Here is a 26194-nt window from a genome sequence, read left to right on the forward strand (position 1 = left end):
TTTTCTTGCTGGACATATTTCTACCCATAATAAAATTGGAATGTTTTCTGCTAGGCAACAGATGTTTGCTTGTGTGATGTCAGAAGTTAAGGGCAGCTGTGCTGAACGTGTTTACATTGTTATGACAAAAGCTTTCACGTGTCACACCGGTAAGCCTCTTAAAATGAAAGTTGTGCAGATATGTATAGTATTCATACACGCTAATGTGCGTGAATAAATAGACACCCACTTAGCAACAGTTAATGTTATATTGCTAAGTTGTGTCCTTTGGATTGATGAGATCATGGCTTGGGTGCTATTGCGGGGATTCAGGTTACATTTGTTTTGTGTTGTCCTCATCCAAGGATTTGACACCATTGTCTGCTTTCTGTTGCCTCTCGAGTGTCTCAGCTCATGTGTTTCTCTGTTTATCTGTCGTTAAAAGACGACACCGTTAGTCCTTTGAATGGGTTGATACAGTATCTGCCAGTGTCTGTGTGTGTGTGTGTGTGTGTGCTTGTGTGTGTGTGTGTATGCGCGTGTGCGTGCGTGTGTGTGTGTGTGTGTGCGTGCGTGCGTGTGTGTGTGTGTGTGTGTGTGTGTGTGGTGTGTGTGTGTGTGTGGTGTGTGTGTGTGTGTGTGTTGTGTGTGTGTGTGTGTGTGTGTGTGTGAAAGCCTAGAAACCAATAAGAACTTTTTGTATACAACACAAAGCCCGTCACCTCATCCGGACTGTTGCCCCTTGAACTTGTCAAGTTGTGGTAGTCTCAAGGGTCATTTCTTGGAAAAGGCCTCACGGGGCTGATGCTGAATATATGCGTTTTATTGCTCTTACAGTTTTCGTCTGGGCAACATGGGAATTTGGTATACTTCCTCTGTGGTAGATTGTATTGTGATGGGTATTTATTTCAAGTGCAGTCAGCAAGAATGAGATTTGGGAGGGGACTGATGGAGAAAAAAAAGTGAGCAACAGAGCAAAAATAAAAACAGAGAACAGTAGCAGAATCAAACCATATTTGACAATTTACTTTGTGAGGAAAGGAAGCAAATTGCTTGGAAATACAAGGCTAGTACAGTACCTGGTTAGCGTTTTAAGTGAACAGGCTGCTCATTGCTCCAGCAGTTGGGTCATTGTCTTTGATGGCATTATAAAAGTTCTGGAAATCCATGACTAAGGATGACAAAAAGAAGCCCATGTGTGGAAAGTTGCTTGAAATTCCTTCTCTTACATATCTTTGGATATTGCAATATTTGACTGCTTTTCTTTCTCCTCCATAGTTGTTGGTTGTAACGTATTTTGTTCATTTTTTGGTTAATTTGATGTGTTCAAAGCAACGTTTTCACAGTATCTGTTTAGAAGTAGCACACTAACCAGCTGCCTAAAAAAGTTGGAAACACATAATTGTTCCACAGGTTAATAACATAAGGAATACTGACTCTGGGAAAACAAGGAAAGAAGCAGGACGGTGGATGAGTGATCAGCAAACTTCGGAGGTTGCAAGTTTGAAACTAGGGCATCCTTTGTGCCGTTTGCATGTTCTCCATGTGCACAAATAGATTTTTTTCTGGCTTCCTCATACTTTCCATAAACAACTTTTTAGGTTGATTGGAGACTTGGAATGATTCTTAGATGTGAATATGAATTGCCGTTTGTCTGTATATAGCCTGTGACTGGCTGACAACCACTCGAGGGTGTCGCTACTTCTTGACCAGTCAGCCTCGGGATGATGAAAGATATAGAAGATAGATGGAACGATGGATGGATGGATGGATGGATGAATGGATGGGAAACAAGGCGTGTATCTTCTTATACTGTCTTTCAGTTAAAGTTATTTTGAGAAAAAAAATAATGTGTTCTTTCCAATTAAGATTATTCAGGTACAGTGTATGCATTTTTCAATCCTGTCTGAACTTTTTCACATTTGCATTTCTTTATGCTTATCTGTATGTACCCTGTGATTGGCTGTGTGTATGCATATGATGTATACTGTACAATTCTGAAACTGGCGGGGAGTCAGTTCAGGGTGTACCCCGCTTTTGCCCAAAGATATCAGGGATAGGTTCCAGTACCCTCACGACCCTAGTGAGGGTAAGTGGATGGATGGATTCTGTAAAATTCAATAATTCTTGTCCTCCTACAAGCCACTCAAGCTGAACTAATAAGTGTCAGATGGTGCAACTCCTGAGCAATGTCCTCACAGTTCTATTGCTGTAGCAAATTGTTTTTTCCCCCACTTTAGATATTGTCTTCAAAAACTTTATTTCATTTTCACCACCACAGGATGTCATAAATCTCCTCATTTAGTCATTACGAGAAGGGATTGGACTGTTGAGGTTTGTTGTTAGTTCTTACCCGCAATCATTTGAAAATCACAATTTAAAAAAAGACAATCAACTTCCTTACTGATCTCGAATGCTATTTGACATAAGATGGCTTAGGAACTTGTGATGAAAAGGCAGCATCGGCCATGTTTCTTGTCAGTGTTCTACCAGGGGCAAATTTCACACAATCTTGTTCAACTGGATTTATGCAGATTGAAACCGAAACCAAATGCACAACTTCTATGAGTTATCACATAACCGAGTGCTGATTGGCCTTTGCATCATTCTAATATTACAACGCGTGGTCACCTGTTGTAAATACATTTGTCCACCGATTTGGTATTTGCTTGGTTAAGTCAGTTGTAAATGAACAGTCATTTTTAGGAGTCAGTTGGGGTTGTACATTTTATGTCAACGTTTTCCCAAGAAAGAACCTTTACAAGTCTCCAGTGTTTGCCAATGTAATCCGCAACAGCGTGCTGACAATAAGCGCAGTGTTCTGGGCTGGCCACAGCCTGAGATCATGTTTCCTCTTCCTGATTTTAAGATCAACTCATATGACAGTGATACACTCCTCAAAACACAGAAATAGGACGACTCGTATATTGTGTGCGGGAAGTGAGATGGCAAGAATGTGTGAGAGGAACACAATTCAAACAAAGTAAGCACCTTTTTTAAGACAGCAACAAAAACACAAAATAAAAATCATGCAAACCTGTACAATCAAATCACATTTTAGTCTCAGTCCTAAATGTCTGAAAGCGTTCAATGACACAACAATATAGTAACTTCTCAAAAAAAAATTATATTTTGAACATGTTCCCCAACAGTTAACGACATAAACAAAATTAATTATATATATATATATATATATATATATATATTATATATATATATATATATATATATATATAGTTGTTTTTTTACACTGGGGCTGTAAATGTACACGTTGCGGGAGAATCCTCATGAACGGATACGCTACTACACTGTTATTATCTGCCACGATTGTTTTGGTTTTGTCATACTTAAGCCCAGACAGTCTAACCTCTCATTTTATAAAAAGTCTGGTCGTCCAGTGTTTGTGTTTTCATGTTCTAAAAATGCTCTTGTCATGCAAACAAATTGCTCATGTGACAGTTTTCATCCCTTTTCGGTCTTGTGTAAACAGCCCCCGAGTTTTCCCATCCAGTGAGGATGACCTTTGCAGGAATTAGGATACACTTTTAACAATCGTCAGTCTGTCGGCGTTTTAAAAATCAATTTGCATCATGCCGAAGAGCATTCTGGCTTGTGACCATGCTACTTCATAGTGAGCTGACACAATCTTACCTTGCTTATTCTGCATCGCCTCAAGCACACGATGCCAAGAGACTTGTGACCCAAATTAGTTGAAGAAGGGTAGAAATCCATTCTAACGAGGGTCACCAGCCTAAATTTTTATTGCGTAACTAAAATGGCAGTTGCTTTAAAGCGGTACTTCATTAACCTGCACACATGTACTGAACAAAAACAGCAACATAAGAGTTTTGTTTTTGCGCCCACTCTTCATGAGCAGAACCTCAAAGATCGAAGATTTATTCTGTGTACTGTACACAAAAGATCCATTTCTCTTCAATAATGTTCACAAATCGGTCTCTTTTAGTGACCACGTTTCCCTTCCCCACAATGAAAGGCCACTGGAGATTGTGCAGTTTTACTGGATTGGGAAGGATGAGGCTCAGGAAACCAGTCGCCGTCTGGCATGACAACCTCCTTTGCATAGAGTTGATCAGGATATTGATTATGGTCTGTGGAATGTTTGGCCACCCCTCTTCAAGATCTGTCTCAAGGTTTTAGACATTGTTATATACACAATTTAGAAGTGTTTTCCAAAGCCACAAATATAACAATGATTTATTTACATGTTTTTCATGTTGTGTGTTTATTTATCATGACTTATCATTTGTAAATATTCAATTCTGCTTGCCAATTGTGGAAGATGTGTTCGGGGCTCAGCGGGCACGCACATTTATTTTTGAGACAAACCTAATGCAGTTTGAAAGATAGTCACACCCACCTAAATGGAGAATATTCAAATCTGTGGAAGGGGCCATCCATCCAACCTTTCAGCGGCAGTGTTTCTGTCTCTCACAGCTCCTGTTGCTTGCTGTACACACACAACATTAAGAAACACACAAGAATAGTGGCTATATTTGTAGATCTAAAAAATGTGAAAATCACGGCCATATTTGCGAAAATAATTTTCAGACAAATCCCTCCCCGTATTTCAATGGTGGCAGATGAATGACGCAACAACGGGCAGGATCTCATCACGGCGTCTCTGTGCATTCAAAATGTCATAATTAAAATGCATCGGTGGTCATTTTATATAACATATTCCTGCCCATAATGTAATCCCCCCCAGCACACTGGACCCCTTCATCCACAATGGTGACATCAGAACCCCACCGAGCTACACAACGTCATGCATGCTCTCTAACACCAACCCTCTTGAGTGAAGGAGTGCTAGATGCTATCGATTGTGAGCATTTGCCAAGTTTCCATGACGATCTGCACTCATGTTGATTGAATTGCCGCTGTCCAGGTGAAGGGTCTCAGACGATCTTGGCGTTGACAATCCTTTAATCTGGAGTTTCTGGGCTTGTGTGTTTACACATGATGCGTTTCCGTAAGGGCGATTGGATGTGCAACCAATTTCTCTGAAACGCCTTTAGAGACGGTTTATGCTGGGGAAATGAACAACATGACCGATTATCCAACCAACCAATTTTTTATGCTGCACCTGTAGGAGGGAGTACATTTCTCAGCAAAGGAGATGTGATCACTCAAACCCATTGATACCCAGAGTTGCTAACAATATTGGAGGGAAATGGGCTGTTCATGCACAAACTGTAGAAAGTGTTAGATGTTTGAGTTGTTTTAAATACAACAATTATTTATGCAGTATATAATTTTTTTTTTAATCAAGTTGAAAGATTTGGCGGCTGTGTAATGGAAAGGTGAGGTGTGCTGCAGATGAACCATATGCATGTGGGTCGGTGTTCCTCATTCTTACTTGTACGCAAGCATGAAAAATGATTAAACACCCTATGATGTAAAAATAATACAATATTGTTAAAACTGTAAAAAAAAAAAAGGGAAAACCTTGCACTCAATTCTTAACACTAGAAGTAGACAATTCATTATTTGTCGATCTATCCTCTGTGTCAACAGTGATAAATTCAAAATGGTTTTCCTCACAACTAAGGGCAAAACGCGTACAAATACAAACATTTGTGTGGGCAGATGCTTTTTCGTGCACTTGATGCCACACGTTCATCACAACAAATTCACTGTGCGCTGCCATTCGTACGTCACCGCACACACTTGCACGGTTGCACTCTGTAACGTTTGCACAACAACAGGTGATGCTAAAAATAAGATGCATGTCCTGGAACATGCGCTGGGCAATATGGAGGCTCCCTTTAAAAGAAACAAACGCCTTCTGCTTGGGGCACTATTAATACACGGGCACACACCATCGCTGTTGCCCGCGCACCTTCAACTGTTTCACACTCCAATTCTACATATGCAAACACAAAGACTTGCTGTGTACACGCAAAAGAAGCAACTGCAAGCTATTAATATCTTGGCAGGCTTTTGGTGGACACACACACAAAAACACACATATGGATGCACACATTTTGAGATTGATATTCCAGCTGCTCGGAAGCAGGGGGACAGAATGTCCCCAACAGCTGTGCATTCCTCTCAACGTAAGAATGGGGTTGGGGCGGGGGGGTGGGGGGGGAAACTGTGGTTTAGTTAGGTGGCAAGTAGGAGGAAATGCTAAAAGTAGGCATTATTGTGATTTAAGTACAGTTGTACAAGCCAATAAGATCCAATTGAAGAACTGTAGTCATTTGGAAATGGGATTATTATTTTTGCGGCTGTAGGTTTGTAGAAGGTTTGTGCAGGATACCGGCAACCGTTTCAAATATGATGAATTCACTTTGATACATATACTTCATAGTTCGATGACATTGATAAAGACTTTTTAGAGAGGCTCATTAAAATATGAATGAGGTCACTGACAATGCAGTGGTACATTCCCCTGACTTCCGTGCAGGCCTCGTGGCTTCACTTTCCACTCATTGACGTAAACAGCTGTCAGTCTCTATAGGTGCCCTGTGATTGATTGACGAGTAATTTAGGGTGTGGTCTGCCTTTTGCCCGATCTCAGCTGGAAGAGGCTGCAGCTCCCTAAGATCCCAAACAGGAAAAACGATAGAGGAAATCGATTGCTCGATAAAATGTGCAGGTGTTGATGTAAGTGGATGTTTTGGGTGACTGCATGCATTGATTTGATATTATTGCATCACTCCTCTATTTTCACTGCACCGTTGCTTATCGAAGCAGGTCGAAACCTCGAGTTTGATGCAGTGCGGGCTGTACGCACACAAATAGTAACTCTCACTTAGCCCAAAGCATGACTTACTGACTGAACTCTATCCAATAACAAAGTGGCATTCGCTTCAACCCAACAATAAACAAAGCCAAATTTACAGGCCGCAGCGTGGATATAAATATGGCTGACAGACATCTGCACTCTCAAAATTCCGCAATGTGCCGATAAATCTATTCAACCAAAATAGCAGCTTCTGCTCAGCTAAATGAACCGAGAGGATGTTATGGTGCAGACTAACTTTAGATACAGGAAGTGCACAACTGTCTGTGTGTGCATGTGCGTGGCGTGCAGAAGGCCCAAAGAAAGAGGATGGGTGGTTGTGAAACAAATATGTCATTACAGAAACCAGAAGTTTGTCTCCTGTTTATTTTTAGAACCACAATGTTCAAAATGAGAAGAGAGAGAAAATCTCCTTTCTAGATACAGTTCTGGCTATTTATAAAAACACTAAGTTTTTTTTTTAGATGGCAAAAAAAAAAAGCTATTATGTTTTATGAATATGACTTGAACTCAAGTTTGCAGCGGTTTAAAACAACATCGCACTAAACTGGAAGATGTTTGAGTAAATGAGCTTTTTAAAAATATGGATGACCTCTCCAAATGTAAATTCCAGCAACAGCATGTACACTTATCCATCCATCTATTTTCTTTTCCGCTTATCCTCATGAGGGTCGTGGGAAGTGCAGGAGCCTATCCTAGCTGTCGAAGGGCAGGAGGCAGGGTACACCCTGAACTGGTTGCCAGCCAATTGCAGGGCACATTGAGACAGACAACAGTCGCCCTCACAATCACACGTAGGGGAAATTTAGAGTGTCCAATTAATGTTGCATGTTTTTGGGCTGTGGGAGGAAACCCGAGTGCCCGAAGAAAACCCACGCAGGCACGGGGAGAACACGCAAACTCAACACAGGCGGGGCCGGGATCGAACCCGGGTCCTCAGAACTGCTGAGCCACCATGCCACTCACGTACACATACTGGATTGTTAAATGAATATCCTGTTGACTGTCAGTCAAAAGCAGGTGTACCTAATATTGTGTCTGGTAAGTTTATGGTTACCATTTTAATACCCACCAGCGTGAATATTGATGACTGGCAGGAGGAAATGCCACCTGCCTATCGTGGTTGTGTCCGCGTCTTCCACAAGCTAGCGAACCAACTGACTGCCTGGTCAGGCCTGCTCAGGGTGCACTTGGCAAAGCGTCTGACACCCTCAAGCTTCCCATTAAAATACTTAATTGTAAGGCTGCCAATATTTTGTGTTCTTTCCTTGTTGCTGGTAAAGCCTCATTCATCTGATACGCCACAGAATATCAAACAAGAGTCAATAAAAAGAAGCTTGGCATATGCAGTAAAGTTTTGACACATACTTGGCTGTGCCCATCGCCCCACAAATCCGTGTTCCTTGGGAAACAGTGTCATTCAAATTAAAAAAGACGGCTTTCCAGTGGTCATTAATTTATTGCCAGAAGGCTGGGTTACAACAACAAAAAATGTATCAAACACAGATTACATTTATATTCATGAAATGCTCATTTGAGGTGGAAGCTCTTTACCTATGCATGACTTCTTGTAGCATGATTTTCAATTGAAGATTAAACAGAAATCAAAGGGGTGTAACATTTAATTACAGCATACATGCGTACTTGGATGTGATTTTTGTTTTCATACCCTCAAACTGCTACCCAGCCCTCATTAATGACTTTTTTGTTCTATTAATACATTTAGGCAGCACATGCATGTTGACTGATGAAAATTGGCTACTTTATTTGTTGCGTGACTAGTTTGGATTGCAGTGGATTAGTTGTTCGTTTTAGCCGTCCACTTTCTGCCACCTATCCTGCTCAGCGAGTGAGAGGTGCGATACAACTCGAACTGGTTGCCGTTTGGTCGCAAACGCAAACAAGCATTTGTATTCACGCCGATGGGCAATCACAAAATCAAGACAATTCTTTAAGAAAACACATATTTTTGGAATGCGGGGTGAAAACATGCAAACTCCAGACAGGAAGGCCAGAGTGGACATACAAGCCAGAGTGCTAACCACGTTCTTTTTATGACTGATTGTTTTCGTAACAAGTTCAAATAACATAAATAAATCAACCACAACATTGGTCACTACATGCTAATGTGGCTAATGTGAACACCCTACATGCAGGATTTTTCATCACAAAAGCAGAAGTGAAAGCATCATTCTAGCGTGTACCGTAAATCCCAAAAGTCTTGTGTTAGTCTCAGTTGGACCTGCAGGGTTGTCATGGTGTGGGAGGGAAATTTGCAAGGCCAAAACAACCTCACCGAGATGATTATTTGACTGTGAGTCAGTGTGACTGTTGGGAATTGGGCCCAAATCGAGTTGCATGTCTAATAATGCTTAGGAGGAGAGAGATTCAGTTGAATCTCTGCAGGTTGACTTTGTATTCTTGCTGGTTGATCGTGTAGTGGTTCACAGAGCGGACTTGCATGTCACTGCAGTGGTATACATTCCTTTTCACAGGCGCCCTGTGATTGCTGGGGGTGTAGGAAAGGGGGTGTTCAGGCCATGACAAAGTCAACCTTGGGATGCATTGTTTGTTTTTCTTGTTGTTTTGTTCGGTGATTGACTCGTGAGTTGCACTGTTGTGTGTCAGTAAATTGTCCATCTCTCTTATGATACATTTTGAGCAATATTGTCAGTTGCCATAATCGGCAGGCGTGAAGACAAAGTTTCTTGCATGTAACTCAACTTCCCATTGCTGATGTGTTGTTGTTCCTTCCCCCTTTAAGCACAAATGGTTGTAGCTAAGTGGCAGAATTTATTTAACACAATTGCTTTCAGGCTCAAGTAATTGATTCTGGACAATCAACATATTTCTTCATGATCACAGTATTGATTTTTATGCCCATTTTTGATGGAATCAATGAAATTTTGAACACCTTTGCATCGATCTGATCTTTGAGACACTGAAGTTTGGTCCATTTGTCACAAGTGCTAATTTTTTTCAAGTTCACCCTAGGAGAAAGAACAACAGAATAATTAAATTGATTTGACTTTTTGAAAAACCATTTGTCATCATATGTGGAGTACAATCAACAAATTCTCCTAAAAACAAATCGAATTGTCAAATCAAAACCCTTCTTCATCTTTTGATGCTAGAACTCAACATGTCCTGTTCACCCATTAGTAAAAAGAATGTCTCACACTTTCTGTTCGACTGGCAGTGGATGCCAGCAGCAAAGATCTTCCAGTACCCAAAGGTGGGGAGCAGTCCATGGACCTGACCGTCTCCCGGAGGCTGGTCCATCCAGGCAGAGATTCGGCTATGCTGGGCCCCCACCGTCCCTTATTCCTGGGACCGTTTACCTCTCAGCACTGTTCTCAGTTTTCATACCAACACTTGCAGGTATGTGTGGGGAAAAAACGTGCTAGTCAGTATTTCCAGATAAATCTCCTTCTTTGAAAATTCAGTTGATTTGTCCCTACTCCCTCATTAGTTTTTGATGTACTTCTCATAGGTGCTGTAATCTTGCCACATTTGCACGTTTTTTTTTTCTCAGTATAACACTGAACAAAGGCAAAGAGAGATGGAGGCTGAGAAGCAAGAAGAGCTACAACAGCTAATACGAAAGAGTAAAAATGAACAAAGTAAGTGTGTCACTTACAATATTGATTCAGCGTTGTATTCTATTCTTGTAAGATTGCTGACATCTTCTTTATGTGAGTCATACATCACTGTATGTTTCAATAAAAAGGGGATTTCCAGCTGACCTGTAACCATTTTGCTCTCAGATTCCAAGGAAATTGCATTTATACAGAAACTTACGTCAAAGCAGACAGATTGTTTCGGGAAACATCTCGAGTCGTACCCCCTACAGGAAATGGGGAGTAGCCTTGAGGACAACTTACCATTTAGAAATGATATTGATTGCATCATTTTCATGAAGAAACAGTTCTAATTTTCCTCATTCTTTCCATTTCAGTTGAGTAGGGTGGAAATGAGAACATTTCAAAAGGAGCCAAAACTATGTAGTGGGTAACAGGGTATTAGTAGAAGAGCTTGCCTCAACAAAACTGGAAAAATGAAAAGACACCCAGGCTTATCAAATGATAACAACACGTGATGAAATGTAAATATATAATTGAAAAAAAAATATGTTTGTTACATCCTGACATCTTGCTCATGCCCTGCAGGTGCTGTCGCGAGTCCACTGGTGAGGCAAAAACTCAGAGAGCACATCATCATGAAGAGCCAGCCCAGCCACGACAGGGTCACCCCCAAACACGGCAGTCCTTCACCAGGATACGGGTAAGTCCAAACAATCCCAGTCCCATTACTGGATACTGGATACTTGAGCTGAACTTGTCTTGACTACCAAGGCACCCACTCCCAGAGACGTCCCCAAAGTCTCAGCCGTCACCCAGCGACATCCAATGTAAAGAACTGCGGCGAACAGGTGAGCATTTGTTCCTCTCTTGTTACCGCCAGTGGGTGAAAAAAAACTCAGCAATTTCCAATTTAACGGTCTTTATATTTCATTAACCACAACCGGAGAATGAAAAAGTGATCAGGAATTTACTGTCGGTAAGGATAAAGACGATTGGCTATACATCAGGCCTGCGGGGACAAAAAGAGAAAGAAGGCGAGCAAAAACTCCCTAGTCATAAAAACAACTGTGACAGCGAGACACAAAGACCAAAAGAGTTACATAACATTGACTCAGGTATGTGTGAGAGTGCAGAGCAGGTTTCTCTCACAGTGAGGAGGGCAGGAGGAGTGGTTTGATCGTCTTGCACACATCTGAAAGCACACTAAGCACAACTGCTACTTTAATGGGATTTTTTTATTTGCTTGATCTGGAAATCTTGATCCCGTGCTGCTTTTGGTTCGTGGCCGAGGAACAATACAAGGCTGCCTTGTATCTTTTCTGAAACACATCTTGGGTCTGTGTGTGTGTGTGTGTTTTTTTTTTGCTTTTCTTTTTTTTTCATTCCAAACAAAATAAACGTTTTGCAATATTGACACTGGTTTAGATATTTGCTTTGTCCCTCTCTGGTGGTTTTTCAACATGTAACTTGACTTTATAGCATGTGCAGTCTTGCTGCTGATGTACTTTGTATGACTTCCATTGCTTTTCCTGTGGTCTGCAGTTCATGGGCTGAATACATTCACGGGGGTGTCGTGCTGTGCACGTGCTTACTTGTTTGTTTGCTTCATGCATGCAGTGTCTGAGCCAACATTGAAGTGGAAGTTAAAGAAGCTCATCAGCACAAGACCAAATCCCTTGCAGAGGAAGAGCAGCGCCCCTCCTGCCGTCAAGCACAGGACAGAAACTCTAGGTAGAGAGCATCTGCGATCAGCCGCCTGTTGCGACTCCTCTCATATGAACTCATATAATCCAATTTTTTCCCCAGAAATACAGCATATTAGGTTTTTATGTTTTAAATGTGTTTTATCCATCCATCCATTTTCAATAGTACTCATCGGGTTCAGTGTCACGTCACATGAAGCCTCTCCCACCTGTTTGAGTTCATGTGTGCATTCTGTCTCGCAGACTCTTCGCCAAGCAGCACCCGAGCATCCGATTGTAGCTCTCCCAACGACAACCTCCATTCAGACAATGGCGCCCTCACACTTGCTCATGAGGTATCGAGATTGATGTAAATGATTTAACTCTGGCATCTGTGTGACTTATAGTGTTTGGTTTTTGGCATGCAGTGCGTTTATGTGTTAAAACAGCACCAGCTTTTGGGGTGCTTTTGTTTTCTCCGATGCATGCTTACCACAATTTTATGGAGAGAAAAAAACCTCGCCATTGTTTAATGAATAAACAGCAACACAAAGAATGTGTGTACAGTACATGATACAAAGCAGTCCATGCTGGTATTTCCTGTTGCTTGACAGCCAGTGTTACAGAGTGTCGTTTGCTGGGCTGTCAAACGCATTTTCGTTTTCAAGTGAGCTGGACCCGAACGTTTTGGGTTTAATGAGCTAGAAATAACAATTTCCCCAAAATGTTCCCTCTGTTTTGCTGCAAATAAGTGCAAATACATTCAGCAAAATATTTTGCTGCAAATCAGAGGAGAAATCTGAAATTCTTAAACCAAACTATTTCGACAGTATTGCGAATCATTTTGCATGTACACACGTGCAACTTACCGATCAAAGTGGATCCTTTATAATATGCAGCATCTATAAAACAACTCGTTTTAAATGTAGATTCATTTTCATAGTTGTCTAGAAACACTGAGAATCTCAACTCACTCATCACGCTAAAAAGTAAAGTCTGAACTATTCAGAAAGTGCATCCACCTTGTAAATATAGACATAAAAATACATCCAAATTGTGGCAGTGCAAAAAACAATATAAATAAAAATGCAAAAGGTTTCCATCAAAGCAATCTCTTTTGAACTGAAGCTTTTGACTGATATTTTGCGATATTCAGTGTGATCAACTATTTCCACAAGAGAAATTCATCTTCACAGAACTACATCGCGCCAACGTGGCTGAGCTATTTTTTGGAAGTAGGCTTACTTTTTTGCCTCTGAGAGTTGGTACCCTTTTAGCCCTTTCAAGTGCATCAGTATTAGGTGTCAAATCCGGAGTAGTGGGTGACTCCACACGAAAATGACCCGTGGCATGAATGTACTTTGTAACTATTCTCCCGCTAAAAATGAATGAAATCCTTTTGCAATCTTTCGTGAGGTACTTTGTAATGATCACGTCCATCTGATTAAGGCGCAAAGGCTTCTGCTGAAGGATGGTCGACTGGCCAATTTCACGCTGCCCGCCAGCCCGACTGCCAGGCCCAACATCACTGCAGGACTTCCTGCACAGGTGAGTCCTTTCAGCGCGAGACCATAGATTGTTAAACGAGTGGAAAACCCAAAAATGTGGTTATATCTCCCAACTCCTTGAAATTGGTGATGCAGAATGTCAGGTCCTCTTGATGTTACTTTTACAGAACATGCAATCAAGACACTCTCGGCTTGGGTGCCTTAATTGATCCAGTGTGTGCTTTCTGTGTTGAAAACTGTGACAATTTCATCGATTGAAAAGCATCCTATATCTTAGGAATGTGTTCCAAAAAATAACAGTGAGCATCTAAATGTGATGAATTTACCCATGCTCCTTTGCGCTTGTATTAATAGTGATCTAGACAAATATCATCTTGTCTCAACTCTTGTCTAACCAGGTTGACATGCGAGTAGCCAAGACTCTGGCAGTTTCCGCTCTGCCTCAAGTCTACTTACCTCTCGGCGGAAGTTTTCCAGCCCAGGGTCATGGCTTGCAGCCTGTACTTATACTGGAACCCCATACTGGCCTTGTACACTCGCAACTCATCTCCTGTGAGTAATAAATGACTTCAATAGTTCGTCAGAAATAGCTCAACATTTGTCAATCTGGAGATCTAGCATACATTGTCTGACCTGCACATATACACATAAGGGACTGAGTACACACAGAAATAGTCCGAACAAACTTGATTCATTGTATTTATTTATTTATTTGCAGTTATTTGAAAAATTAAAAAAATAATAATATTAAAAAGCATTCCTCATTAGCTATTCTTCATGAGCAAAATGAGCAATGTTATATATTTTTAAAAACGATTTCATGTCAGTTATTTGTCTCCTACTTGCGTCTGTAAGGTGAATATTAAATACTTGAATTTCCGGTTTCCTACCACATCCCAAAAAAGCACTCAACATTAATTGGACCCTCTAAATAGTCCCTAGGTGTGATTGTGAGTGCGGCTGGTTGTCCCTATGTGCCCTGTGACTAGCTGGCAACCAGTTCAGGGTGTAGCCCGCCTCCTGCCTGTTGACAGCTGGGATAGGCTACAGCTCTCCCCACAACCCTTGTGCGGATAAGCGGCTAAGAAAATGGATGGATGGATGGATGGATGTGGATTTGTTTTTCGTCGGCGAGGTTTTTAAAATTTATTATAAAAAAATACAAACGCTCCCCCTACTGGCCATTTTGTGTTAATGCCACCTGGACAAAGAAGCGTCACTGTAAAACTTCCTCAGTACAGTTGCGCCTGTGTGATTTTGAAATGTTTTTCTTAAATGTTAATACTATGCAATTGAAATATTCCTGGTTTCACTTGAATTGTAACTGCTTCCTGTCTTACATTGAGTGCATTTTTGTTGTTTTCTGACGATCACCCATTTTATTTCATTTTATGGTTGTAATTTTTCTTTTCTTTTTTTTTGTCCCTTGCCCTGCTCCTCTTGTATTCTCTTTTTGTTCTTCCCCAATGTTTGCAGATCAAGGTCTGAGCCCCCCTCTCCTGCAACAGCGACCTCAGCTGACCTCCCCCACAAGACGAGAAGCCCGCGGCACCTTTTCCTCGCACAAACCTTTGGAGCGAACCCGCTCGGAACCTCCGCCCTACAGCCACTCGCCCCTTCCTCTGCATGCTAGCCTGCACCAGCTGCCTCAGCAGTCCCACAAGAGCGGGCCGGAGAGGTTTAAGTTGAATCCCCTCCTGACCAAGGTGAGTGGTGTTGCTTGGAGACGCATGCATGTTTCACACAAATTAGTTTTGTTGCAATTTTATGATCGACCACAATTTCAACTTGCTAAGTATATAGCCTGCCATTTCCAGTGAGAGTTCTCATCTGACACAGATCCCGTCCGAGGACATGGACCTGGAGGATTTTGGATCCGAGTCAGGATCCGTGTGCGGCTCTGAACCGGGCTCGGTTTGTGAGGACAGCTATCGCAGGAGAGAAAGTTCTGCCAGCACAGACTCCGTTTATGGCACAGAGTCCACTACCTCCTCACGGGAAAGCCTGATTGAGACCTCGCATTCGGTCAGTCCGGTAAAATTGACACTTTGTCCTATGATGGAAGATTTTTTTTTTTTTGTTTTTGTTTTTTTTTTTTTTGCATACTGTACCCCATTGGGATGTGAACCTCCTGGGATGGGGTTGCCATGTAAGAAAGAAATGAATAATGATGTTAAAATTCTGACCCAATGCTTGAATTGCTTCAGTTTGAGCAACGAGCAATCTGTTCAGCGCTCAAAAAGAGTCAGAAGCTTTGAAATCCAAAGTTTTATTTTAGAATTAAAAACATTGATATATTATTGATAATTTACAGAATCAATCAAGATTAAGTGATGACTGAAACGCAACGATAAAGTGAGTGTGAAACCAAATTAACCTCAGTGAACATTTCTTTTTCCCACAAGAGGGTGCTATATCATCAAAATGCGGCCATCAACACTCACTCCGCCACTTGTCAAGGGTAGTTGGAACATACATGAGAGGGAATTTTGATTTAGAAGTTTCTTTCATATGTGCTCCAGTTCTGTTCTCATCTTCTTAATGCTTTACGTGCAAATCACAGAGGCAGTTGGTCCACCGAGCAGGATTCCATATGGACTCGCCGAATGCAGCTATCCTGATGTGGCCTCACCAGCCTCTGGTCCGAACCCAGTCCTCTCCTGCCTCAACCTCCCTGCCTCCTCTTCAGAATGCATCCTCCACTATCCCAGTTTCTCTGTCCAGTCCCACAACAGATGTCAAGCTCCGTTTCACCACTGGTGAGTCACACAGAAGGAATGCAGAAATTGTCTTTTGTTTTGTTTATTAAATCTTGTCATGTCTGTCATAATTTAGTGAAAAATATTGTTGCTTGCATTGAATGCAATATTTTCAAAAATGTACTTGAATACAGAACATTTTTTTGGCACCATGATTTAAGCTTTTGAAATAAAACATTGACAGATTCAACACCCTCTAAAACAGTTATTTGTTCCCATCTAAAAATGATTCAACTCTTTAATGGTGGTTTAAGGCTGTTATGTTAAAGAGTTTGCTACCAGAGCACTAAGAATCAAGTGACCCTACACCAAGTTCCACTGGTCTGTGATATGTTTATTGTCTTCTGACTTGCACATGTACATTGAAGTGGCTTTGGCCCAGAACTGGTCCTGGTTTGTGGTAAATCAGAAGGTGGAACCACTCACCATGCTGACATTCTGGAAATCCATCTCATGGAGTCTAGACGCGAAAACGGGCACTTATTTGGGTTTTATGACACTGCTGTAACGGCACAAAATAAAAACCAATCAGACAGAAGATACTTCAGATGAAATCAGCTCAAAATGAAGTTGTCTGCTTCCTTTTACTCACATGTGACAATTTGTGCATTTTGACATCAAGGGTAATCAGTCAAAAGTGGGACCTGGCCACCCGCAGCTTCTCAGAAGCGGTTAAATGCAGAGAATCATTCAGGCTGTACATTGTAGATGCAACAAAAGAAGGTTTTTTTTGCGTAGGTGTTGTCTACGATGCACAGATGCAAAAGCACCAGTGCACCTGTGGGGACAACAGCTGCCACCCCGAGCATCCTGGGAGAATCCAGAGCATTTGGTCCCGACTGCACGAACGAGGCCTGCGGAGCCATTGTGAGGTATGAAACTAAACGGACGCTCATCTACGCTTTGTTGCTGTTGCACAATTCTAACAAGTTATTCCGGTGTTCTTTTGAGATGTGATGAATGTGAATTGCATGATTCACAACGCGTTCATTGTCTGTAAAGCAGTGGGCTACATTGTCCAGCGTCCTGTTTCATTTCCGTTTTCACCCATCTGCATGTACTGTACGTGTGTGTGTGTGTGTGTGTGTGTGTGTGTGTGTGTGTTTGTTTGTTTGTGTAGCACATCCGAAGTAGGAAGGCCACTTTAGAAGAGCTGCAGTCAGTCCATTCAGAAAAACACGTGCTTCGGTACGGCACCAACCCTCTGCACCACCTCAAGGTAGACAACCCCAAGTTGGCTCGTAAGTGTTACTGACATTAATATAATTTACATAAACAATGAGGAAAAATAGCATTATTAATTAATCCAATTAATTTCTTCCCAAAGGAATCTTGACTCAACGTATATTTGTTATGTTACCATGTGGAGGAGTAGGGGTGAGTGCAAGTGCCTGCAGATATGTCTCACATCTTTCACACCCCGTTTAGGAATCTTACCACATCTTTAACCGCATCACTGCAGGCATCATTACTTAGTTAAGCTAATGGGCAGCACTTTGAAAATGCACGATGGGGTGATGAGGGAGGGGGAGTTGTTGGGGGGTGGGCAGAAAACAATATATATGGAAGTAACAGGGGTGGAAAAATAATGTTGTGTCAAATTAAAGACATGTTTTAGGTAAAGATTCTTCTGAATGAAATGTCTGTGGAACAGTCAATGTAAGTTAACGGCATTTATCTGAGGGGAAAATTGAGGACGGGACAGGGAGGAGGATAGGAGAGGATAGGAGAGGAGAGGACAGGAGAGGAGAGAGAAGAGAAGAGAAGAGGAGAGGGGAGAGGAGAGGGGAGAGGAAGGGAGAAGAGAGGAGAGGAGAGGAGAGGAGAGGAGAGGAGAGGAGAGGAGAGGAGACGAGATGAGATGAGAGGAGAGGAGAGGAGAAGAGAGAGATGAGAGGAGAGGAGTTGATAAGGCAACTGATCTGCTTGGATTTCCGGCCCATGACTTTGCTTGCGGACTTATTGGAACAATATGGCAACGTCTGTGATAAAAGAAATTCCTCTGATTTGATTGTTCCAGTGTGGGACGCTGCCAAACGTGACTAACTAAAAAAAAAAAAAAAAAAAAAGTTATATAGAAGCACAAGTGTGACTGAATGCTGACTTGAATCAATTTTGGTTTTAGATTTTTTAAAAACTGTTTAAAATTGATTTTGGCAATGGCAAAAGAGAAGAAACACATCCTACTTCATGACATTCTTTATCACAACATTGGGGGGAAAAAATAACCCAATATTTAAAATGTAAACAATTGATTTCTATATGTACTGTATACTTAGTTGTATACTGTATGTATAACGTCCTTTCAACATGAATTTGTTATTTTGCTGGCAGGTCGATAACGACACTGTCTGGAACGAGCTTCACACGGCAGCGGCTTCTCGGATTGCGGCCGGCTGCGTCATCGACCTGGCGCTGAAGGTGGCACAAGGAGAGCTGAAGGTGCGTCTGTGTTGTGGAAGAAATTGTCAAGACTCACATTTATGCAGGGATTTCATGGCTGCAGTCCAACTGGGTGTCAGCTTATAATAATAGACCTTAAACAAGGACAGTCAGTACAGAGCAGACATCTGCTAAGTCTGAACACCTACAGTAACGTCTAAAGGTTGCAATATTGTAATTGCAGTGTCAACAATGAATTGAACATTGAAGAAGAAATCCCAGATCTGACATCTAAATCCACACCCTACTTGACCAGTTTTTCCTCTTGGCTCATTATCAAATCATTGGTCATAATATTCCCTTGGATCTTAGATTTCTGTCTCGTCCTTGGGCTTCACTTTGTAAATTCTCCTTCAGCCAGTATCCGCACATGTAGAACATCTTACTGAAAAGTATTTGTAAACATATATCATGATTTGACAAGTTCACTAATGTAGGTTCACTTGGTTGTTTTCATTTGGTTTCCGTTACAAACGATTGCATTTATGAACCTTTTTTTTCCAACGACACAGACAATATTTTAAGTGTTCATTATCACTTTGATGTTTGTACTATTTATACAAGTAAAGTCTAAGGATTTTACCACTTAACCTGTAAAATTAAATTAGAAAATAGTAAATCAACTTTTTTTAACCTAATGCCTCTTTTTAGGTATTGCTGGATTTGGTAAATGGTAAACTACACACAAAAAACACATTTGGTGTTACCTAACCTTTCACAGTGAATCTGACCATGTAGTGAAATGAGGTTTTCCAACTTCTAGTACGTACTCAGTAATCCGGATTTATTTTCCCACTAAGTACAGTATGCAGTTGCATGTATTTGTTCCAAGGTAGAGCAAACATATTATTTGCTGTCACGTCCCATCGGAACGAGAGTAGGACCCAAATGCAGGACTCGGAAGATGCCAGGTAGTTCAAGGAGAAACGTTTATTATATGCAGAGGTAGGGGATCGAGCAGGCAGTCCGGTGCAGCAGCGGTAGTTGTGACGTCGGGCGAAGAGAGCAGGTGAGCGGACAGGCAGAAGTCGGTACACAGGAGAACAATCAAAGCAGGCAGAAGTAACGAAGGAGTCAGGCTTACAAGGTTGGTCTGAGAACAGGCCAAGGTCGGTACACACAGGTTCGATCAGGGATACCGGAACACACGAACGGGACATGAAGATCAACGAACTGGCCCCGGCCAGTTGTCATCGCGGTCATATATATCCACAGCATAATCAGGCTGCATGAGGCGCAGGTGTGCCCCTCCCAAACAGCGCACCCGCGCGGGCACCCGCACAGCTCATGCTGGAGCGGCAGGATCATGACAGTAACCCTCCTCAAAGGCACGGCTCCCAGACGTGCCTAAACGAAAAAACAGACAATAATTAACACAGGCAGGGGTGGGCGGAAGGGGTGTCCGGAGGAGGGGACGCCCCCCCCCGAACCCCAGTCTGGTGGCCATCCAGGCCACCAAACACAAGGCGTCCGGGTGGACAGGTCAGGAGGACGACCCGGATGCCTAGCACCAGGGTCGACCTCTGCTCCGGACGAGAACCTCCCACGCCGTGGTTGCAAGACGACCAGGGATTGGTCGCTACCGAGGCTTGGTCAATAGGCAGCCGTAGATTGGTCACCAACGAGGCCAGGTCATGAAGCGGCTGGGAGCCGTCTGGAGCGAATAAGATGATGGAGGGAAGGACCAGAGCCATGACCGCCACCATCACAGCCATCCCGAAGTCTCTCCAGCTCCAGGGTGGCTCCACAGAACTCCCCAGCTCCTCCTGGACATCAACGTGAGAAGGCGGCGACACCATCGCCATCGCCACCTCCTGGACAGCAACGTGAGAAGGCGGCGACGCCATCGCCACCTCCTGGACAGCAACGTGAGAAGGCGGCGACGCTATCGCCACCTCCTGGACAGCAACGTGAGAAGGCGGCGACGCCATCGCCACCTCCTGGACAGCAATGTGAGAAGGCGGCGACGCCATCGCCACCTCCTGGACAGCAACGTGAGAAGGAGGCGACTCCATCGCCACCTCCTGGACAGCAACGTGAGAAGGCGGCGCCAGTACCACCTCCTCCTGGACAGGAATGTGAGAAGGTGGAGGCAGCATCACCAACTCCACCTCCTCCTGGACGGGAGCGTGAGGCAGCTGGGGAACTGTCGCCACCTCCTGGACAGGAACGTGAGAAGGCGGAGGCAGCATCACCAACTCCACCTCCTCCTGGGCGGGAACGTGAGGCGGCTGGGCAACCGTCGCCGCCTCCTGGACAGGAACGTGAGAAGGCAGCGTCAGTGTCACCGTCGCCACCTCCTGGACAGGAACGTATGGGCGTGCCCGTCGCCGACAGAGCAGGAACTGGAAGCGTCTGTGGAGACGTCGCCACCTCCTGGACAGCAACGTGAGGCGGCATCGGGTCGGTCCCCACTGCCACTTGAGCTTGCATTGCATCCGTTGAAACAGCAACGTGGCCGTGGTGCGGTGGCGAATCCATTTCCATGGCAACGTGAACGAGAGTCGGCAGAGAGTCAGTCGAAACTGACACGTGGGCGTGTCTCGGGAGCAGGTCAGTTCCAACTGCCGCTTTAACTCTGCTCGGAACAGCCAAAACCTCGAGGTGGGAATGGCGAGGAGGCGGGTCAGTTTCCACAGCTACGTGCGCTTGGCGAGGTGGCGAGTCCGTACCCACTGCGATGTGCACTTCACGAGGTGGCGAGTCCGCTCCCACTGCGACTTGCACTTGGCGAGGTGGCGGGTCGGTTTCCACGGCCACGTGAACGAGAGTAGGCAGAGAGTCAGTCGAAACTGACACGTGGGCGTGTCTCGGGAGCGGGTCAGTTCCAACTGCCACGTGAACCTGCATCAGCAGCGAGTCCGTCGCCGTTGCGACGTCAGCGTAGCTCGGCTGGTTCGCCAATCCTTGCCGGACCTGGGCCGTGAGAGCCGCCAATTCGGCGCTCTGCCGCTCTATCTCCGCCCGCATTTCACGGTAGAACGCCTCGTGATTTGGCGGCTCCTCCTCCCTCTGGGCTGGAAGCTTCACCACCAGCTGCGGGTCTGCGGGTTTCGCAGTTGCCAGCGAGGAGTGGGAGGACTGTGTCTTAGATGCCGCGCAGCGTGAGGCACAAGGGAGCGCCCGGCCGGGGCGTCTCCTCTGGCCGCCACGCGGAGGTCCCGGGTAGATGGCCAAGCGGGTTCCCTCGTACAGATTAGTGTACTTGGACCTACAGGGCAAAGTCGCTCGGTGCTGGAAACGCGGGGAGGTGAAACAAACTGACTGGGATGAAAGATCGGACGAGCAGATTCATAATAAGAATATTCGGAGTCGTACTCCGGCAGCCGGTCATACAAATCACGGTCCTCCTCATATTCTGAAAAGTCCGAGTCCAGAAGAATATGAGGAGCCGGACGGGTCGTGTTCGTGACGTATTCATACCTCGCTGGTGGAGCGTAAAGACACGAAAACCGAGGACGTCAGGGAGCCTACCCGGATTGGACTGGCTTGGTCCTCCGGCAGACGGTCTACCTTGCGTAGGTCCCTGCGACGCCGGGTCTTTCCTGCTGGGTCCTGTTGTGGCCAGTTCGTTCTGTCACGTCCCATCGGAACGAGAGTAGGACCCAAATTCAGGACTCGGAAGATGCCAGGTAGTTCAAGGAGAAACGTTTATTATATGCAGAGGTAGGGGATCGAGCAGGCAGTCCGGTGCAGCAGCGGTAGTTGGGACGTCGGGCGAAGAGAGCAGGTGAGCGGACAGGCAGGAGTCGGTACACAGGAGAACAATCAAAGCAGGCAGAAGTAACGAAGGAGTCAGGCTTACAAGGTTGGTCGGAGAACAGGCAAAGGTCGGTACACACAGGTTCGATCAGGGATACCGGAGCACACGAACGGGACATGAAGATCAACGAACTGGCGCCGGCCAGTTGTCATCGCGGTCATATAAATCCACAGCATAATCAGGCTCCATGAGGCGCAGGTGTGCACCTCCCAATCAGCTCGTGCTGCAGCGGCAGGATCATGACATTTGCTTTTGTGGATTCATTGGTAAATCTTTGTTTTAAACTATCTCCACGAGCACCACCAGTTGCAAATACCCAGATGTAAATCTTTTGGCACTTAATCGTCAGCAAGGTGTTGAGTTTTTTTTTTCTATCCCCACCCCCACCCCCACTCCTCTTTTCAGAATGGATTTGCAGTGGTGAGGCCGCCCGGGCACCATGCCACACACTCCTCTCCTCAGTAAGTGCATTAAGAATCTCGTGGGCTGTGCGTTTATTCCATATTAGCCGCACTCCCAGCTCGACGTTGGGCTTGGGTGTGCACTCGATGGGTGGGCGCGGATCTGTGACAGTCTTTGATCAGAACCATTTAGCCATGTGACCACATTCAGACGGGACTGTTGGTGTGTGTCCTGTGCAGTGCATGTCACCAGTTATTTATGAAAGGATATACTTTTTTTTTTTTTATGAGCAGACAGTATATACGATATAGCCTTCCTATACACAAACACACTCACACAGTTTACAACCACTGCTGACTCGAACATTCCTCCATTGTTTTTCACATATCACCATTTTTTTTCCACTGTAGTGAGGAGGTTTACTGCTGCCACCGCATTCTGCGCTCATTCCTCATCACATCCTGTCAGAAATACCCTCTAAATCTTTTGGCTTGAGCGGTGAATTTTATGATCAGCCCGTGTCTCTGTCACATTGTCTGTGACCTCTGCATTCTTTTTTTCCTGTTTCAAGAATTTTGACTCAGCGTGCCATTCTCTTAAAAAAAAAAAAAAAAAAACACTTCCCTCATCACACAAAAAGCGATCAGTCCGAAAATATTTATATGTTGGCGTGTCAAGGGCGGTCTGTCCTGCGACTGTCCCAACCTGTGCTCAATAAGCACCACATGACTTCTTTTAGATGTCCCCACACTCCATATGGTGGTTGTTTGATATTAATATGCTGTTGATATCCTAATAAACACATATGGCCTTCCTGTTTGTCCGCAGGGGTTTTTGTTTCTTCAATTCAGTCGCCATCGCTGCCAAGCAACTGCAACAGAAACTCAATGTGGGCAAAATCCTAATTGTGGACTGGGTGAGGAGCCACAGCATGATCAGGGGCACTCACTGATTCCCTCACGGGCGGGGAGGAATACACATTCACATTTATTGTCGTTATTTAAAGAGAACTGCAGTCTTTTTACAGTATCGCAATTACAAGATGGCGCGTGTGTGATGCTGGAGTACACCTTTTTTATTTTTATTAGATTGTAATATAGGACCCAACCATTAAAATTTGACCTAACTATCCATTTAAAATGCATATCAGCTGAAATATACACCAGCCTTCAGTTTGTTGATTTTAACTTCTCCTGTCGCCATCTGTGTCCAGGATGTCCACCATGGCAACGGTACCCAGGAAGCCTTCTACAACGACCCAAGTGTCCTGTATATCTCGCTACATCGCTACGATAACGGCAACTTCTTCCCCGGTGGGGGGCATCCTACCGAGGTACACAGAGAGACAGGAGTCCTTCACAAATAGCTGACTTTTTCTCTGCTCTTTCCCGGGGAGTTGTCCTGTGTGACAATTTCCCGTTGCCAATATACAGTACCAAAAGAAAACCGGAGAATAGAGGTCGACTGTGAATTAGCCGGCTCCATTCAGTGGATCAGAGGAGGAATGTTGGAGGTGTGTAAAGGCAGAGCAATGAAGCTGTTGAAACAAACCGAGACTAACTGACAAGTCAGTGCGTTAAATGCTGTTGTTGCTGTTCGCTAAGTGCACTGGCAGTGCCGCCCATATAATTATGTTTTCTAGTAGCTGCGTCAGCAAAAAAAGCTGTGTGAATGTGCACACACAATAAAGTTCTATCGAAAACATGCAGGTAAATGAATGTTGATTGTTTTGTTTACTCCTTTGATGTGCCAAATTTTAGGAAACTCCATGTGAAAGGGGGCTGCTTTTTCAATTAGAAGCAAAAACTGGTTCTTAAAAAGTATTGTTTCTCATTGCCTCTCACATTTGAGGTTGAGGTTCAAATGTTGTCCCTGGGCTTTCATGGGGTTTTCTCTGGATATTCCCGGCGACCAATCTAAGGTGTACTCAGCCGCTCACCCGTAGTCAGCTCAGATACTGTACAATTTGTAGGCTCCAACTCACCCACAATACTAATGAGGATAAGTGCTACAGAAAATGGATGGATGCATGGATGGACAGGTGGATGTATCCCATGGAGCTGATATCAGATGCTATGTGCTTAACAAAGGTCACTGTCATTTTTTTCCGTCATTTTGTGTAACAATCCTTCAGTTCTCAACACAGGCCAAAAAGGGCTGATGAAACTGAAAGAGGTCCAGTGGAATTAAATTGTGGTTATCTATGACTGTGCATTCCTAGTTGCGTCCTTGGCTAAAATAAGCGCGTGTACAAGGTGAGGCCTGTGATTAACTAAGCAGTAGTTGTCATTATGGGCCAACGAAAGTCTTTTCCAAATCACTGTAATCGTGTGTGATGCACCGCCTGAGTGACACAAGTAAAAGCATGCAAAGCAACCATGCGTGACAAGCCCTTGTACTTAAAAGTCAGATTGAGTGAGGAATAATTATTGATGGTGCACGAATGCAGCTGCTTACAGAGCTCATGATTCTGGCAGTCAAGCGTGACCTGAGATGAGAAAAAAGGAGCTATCCAGGTCAATTCCACTCAGGTTAAAGTCACTAGAACTGAACTTTTACTGTTGCGACCAGTATTGCCTTTGTCTGTGTCATTACTCTTTGTGTGTAAGACACAAACTTGTTTTTTCACCTCCAGCGTTCATGTTTGAGCAGGTTGGAGTAGAACTTCCTGAAAAGCAGTGTCTGTGCCAATTTTCATAGAACACCTGAAGCTGCCTACGGAATCTAACCCTTGTGCCGTTCTACACGGTCACATTGTACCCATGAACGAATTCAAAACAACCATTCAATCCCACACATTCCTTCCTCTGTTTCTCCCATCTTCCCTCCCCCAATAATGAGGGTAAATGGTCAATGTTTTCCCATAAATTCCGCTGATGAGGATGGTGCATGAAACATTCAGTTGACTTGGATGTGGTTTTGCCTTAAGTGGCCCTTCAACCTCTGTTTAGCTGTGCGGTAAACCGCTGGAGTCTCACTGTCCCCCCGGCTCCCCCGTGTAGGTATATAACTCTCCATGGGGTAAGGTTGTGATGTCATAGTCATAACGCAGAATTCTGCGCACCACACAGTAACCAGCAAAGTCCTAATCTATTCCAGCAACCCTTTCAACATGAAAGGAAGACACCACTGAAGAGAGCACTAGATACTTGGAGTAATAGTAGGAATTGTGTGACCGTGTGTGAGCGCAAGTACGAGTACATTACCAGTTGGCACAGGATGGAAGGCCTCATGTGTTTTGTGTTTGCCCTGTGAACATCCCGTCCTCGGAGAGAAGAATGGAGTCAGACCCTCTGCAATGCTCAT

General features: G+C 44.0%; 1 protein-coding gene across 3 annotated transcripts in view; it reads left to right on the plus strand.

Annotated features, from left to right (window-relative positions):
• Positions 1 to 26194, plus strand: part of LOC133507614 (histone deacetylase 7-like) — a 45969-nt gene that overhangs the window by 7007 nt on the left and 12768 nt on the right. Inside the window, exons 2-19 of one of the 3 annotated variants that reach the window (XM_061832851.1) lie at positions 9948 to 10129; positions 10284 to 10371; positions 10918 to 11032; positions 11104 to 11180; positions 11950 to 12063; positions 12279 to 12370; positions 13464 to 13562; positions 13921 to 14074; positions 14999 to 15228; positions 15362 to 15556; positions 16086 to 16281; positions 17020 to 17153; positions 17402 to 17522; positions 17609 to 17658; positions 18616 to 18723; positions 22892 to 22947; positions 23717 to 23804; positions 24102 to 24221. In XM_061832851.1, the coding sequence (XP_061688835.1) occupies positions 9998 to 10129; positions 10284 to 10371; positions 10918 to 11032; positions 11104 to 11180; positions 11950 to 12063; positions 12279 to 12370; positions 13464 to 13562; positions 13921 to 14074; positions 14999 to 15228; positions 15362 to 15556; positions 16086 to 16281; positions 17020 to 17153; positions 17402 to 17522; positions 17609 to 17658; positions 18616 to 18723; positions 22892 to 22947; positions 23717 to 23804; positions 24102 to 24221 (2169 nt within the window). In that variant the 5' untranslated portion in view covers positions 9948 to 9997. Of the gene's footprint in view, positions 1 to 9947; positions 10130 to 10241; positions 10372 to 10917; positions 11033 to 11103; positions 11181 to 11949; positions 12064 to 12278; positions 12371 to 13463; positions 13563 to 13920; positions 14075 to 14998; positions 15229 to 15361; positions 15557 to 16085; positions 16282 to 17019; positions 17154 to 17401; positions 17523 to 17608; positions 17659 to 18615; positions 18724 to 22891; positions 22948 to 23716; positions 23805 to 24101; positions 24222 to 26194 lie in introns of those variants that run through there. The other 2 variants (XM_061832852.1, XM_061832853.1) reach the window with 2 other exon arrangements.

Source organism: Syngnathoides biaculeatus, chromosome 10 (genome assembly GCF_019802595.1).
Source record: "Syngnathoides biaculeatus isolate LvHL_M chromosome 10, ASM1980259v1, whole genome shotgun sequence".
NCBI lineage: Eukaryota > Metazoa > Chordata > Actinopteri > Syngnathiformes > Syngnathidae > Syngnathoides > Syngnathoides biaculeatus.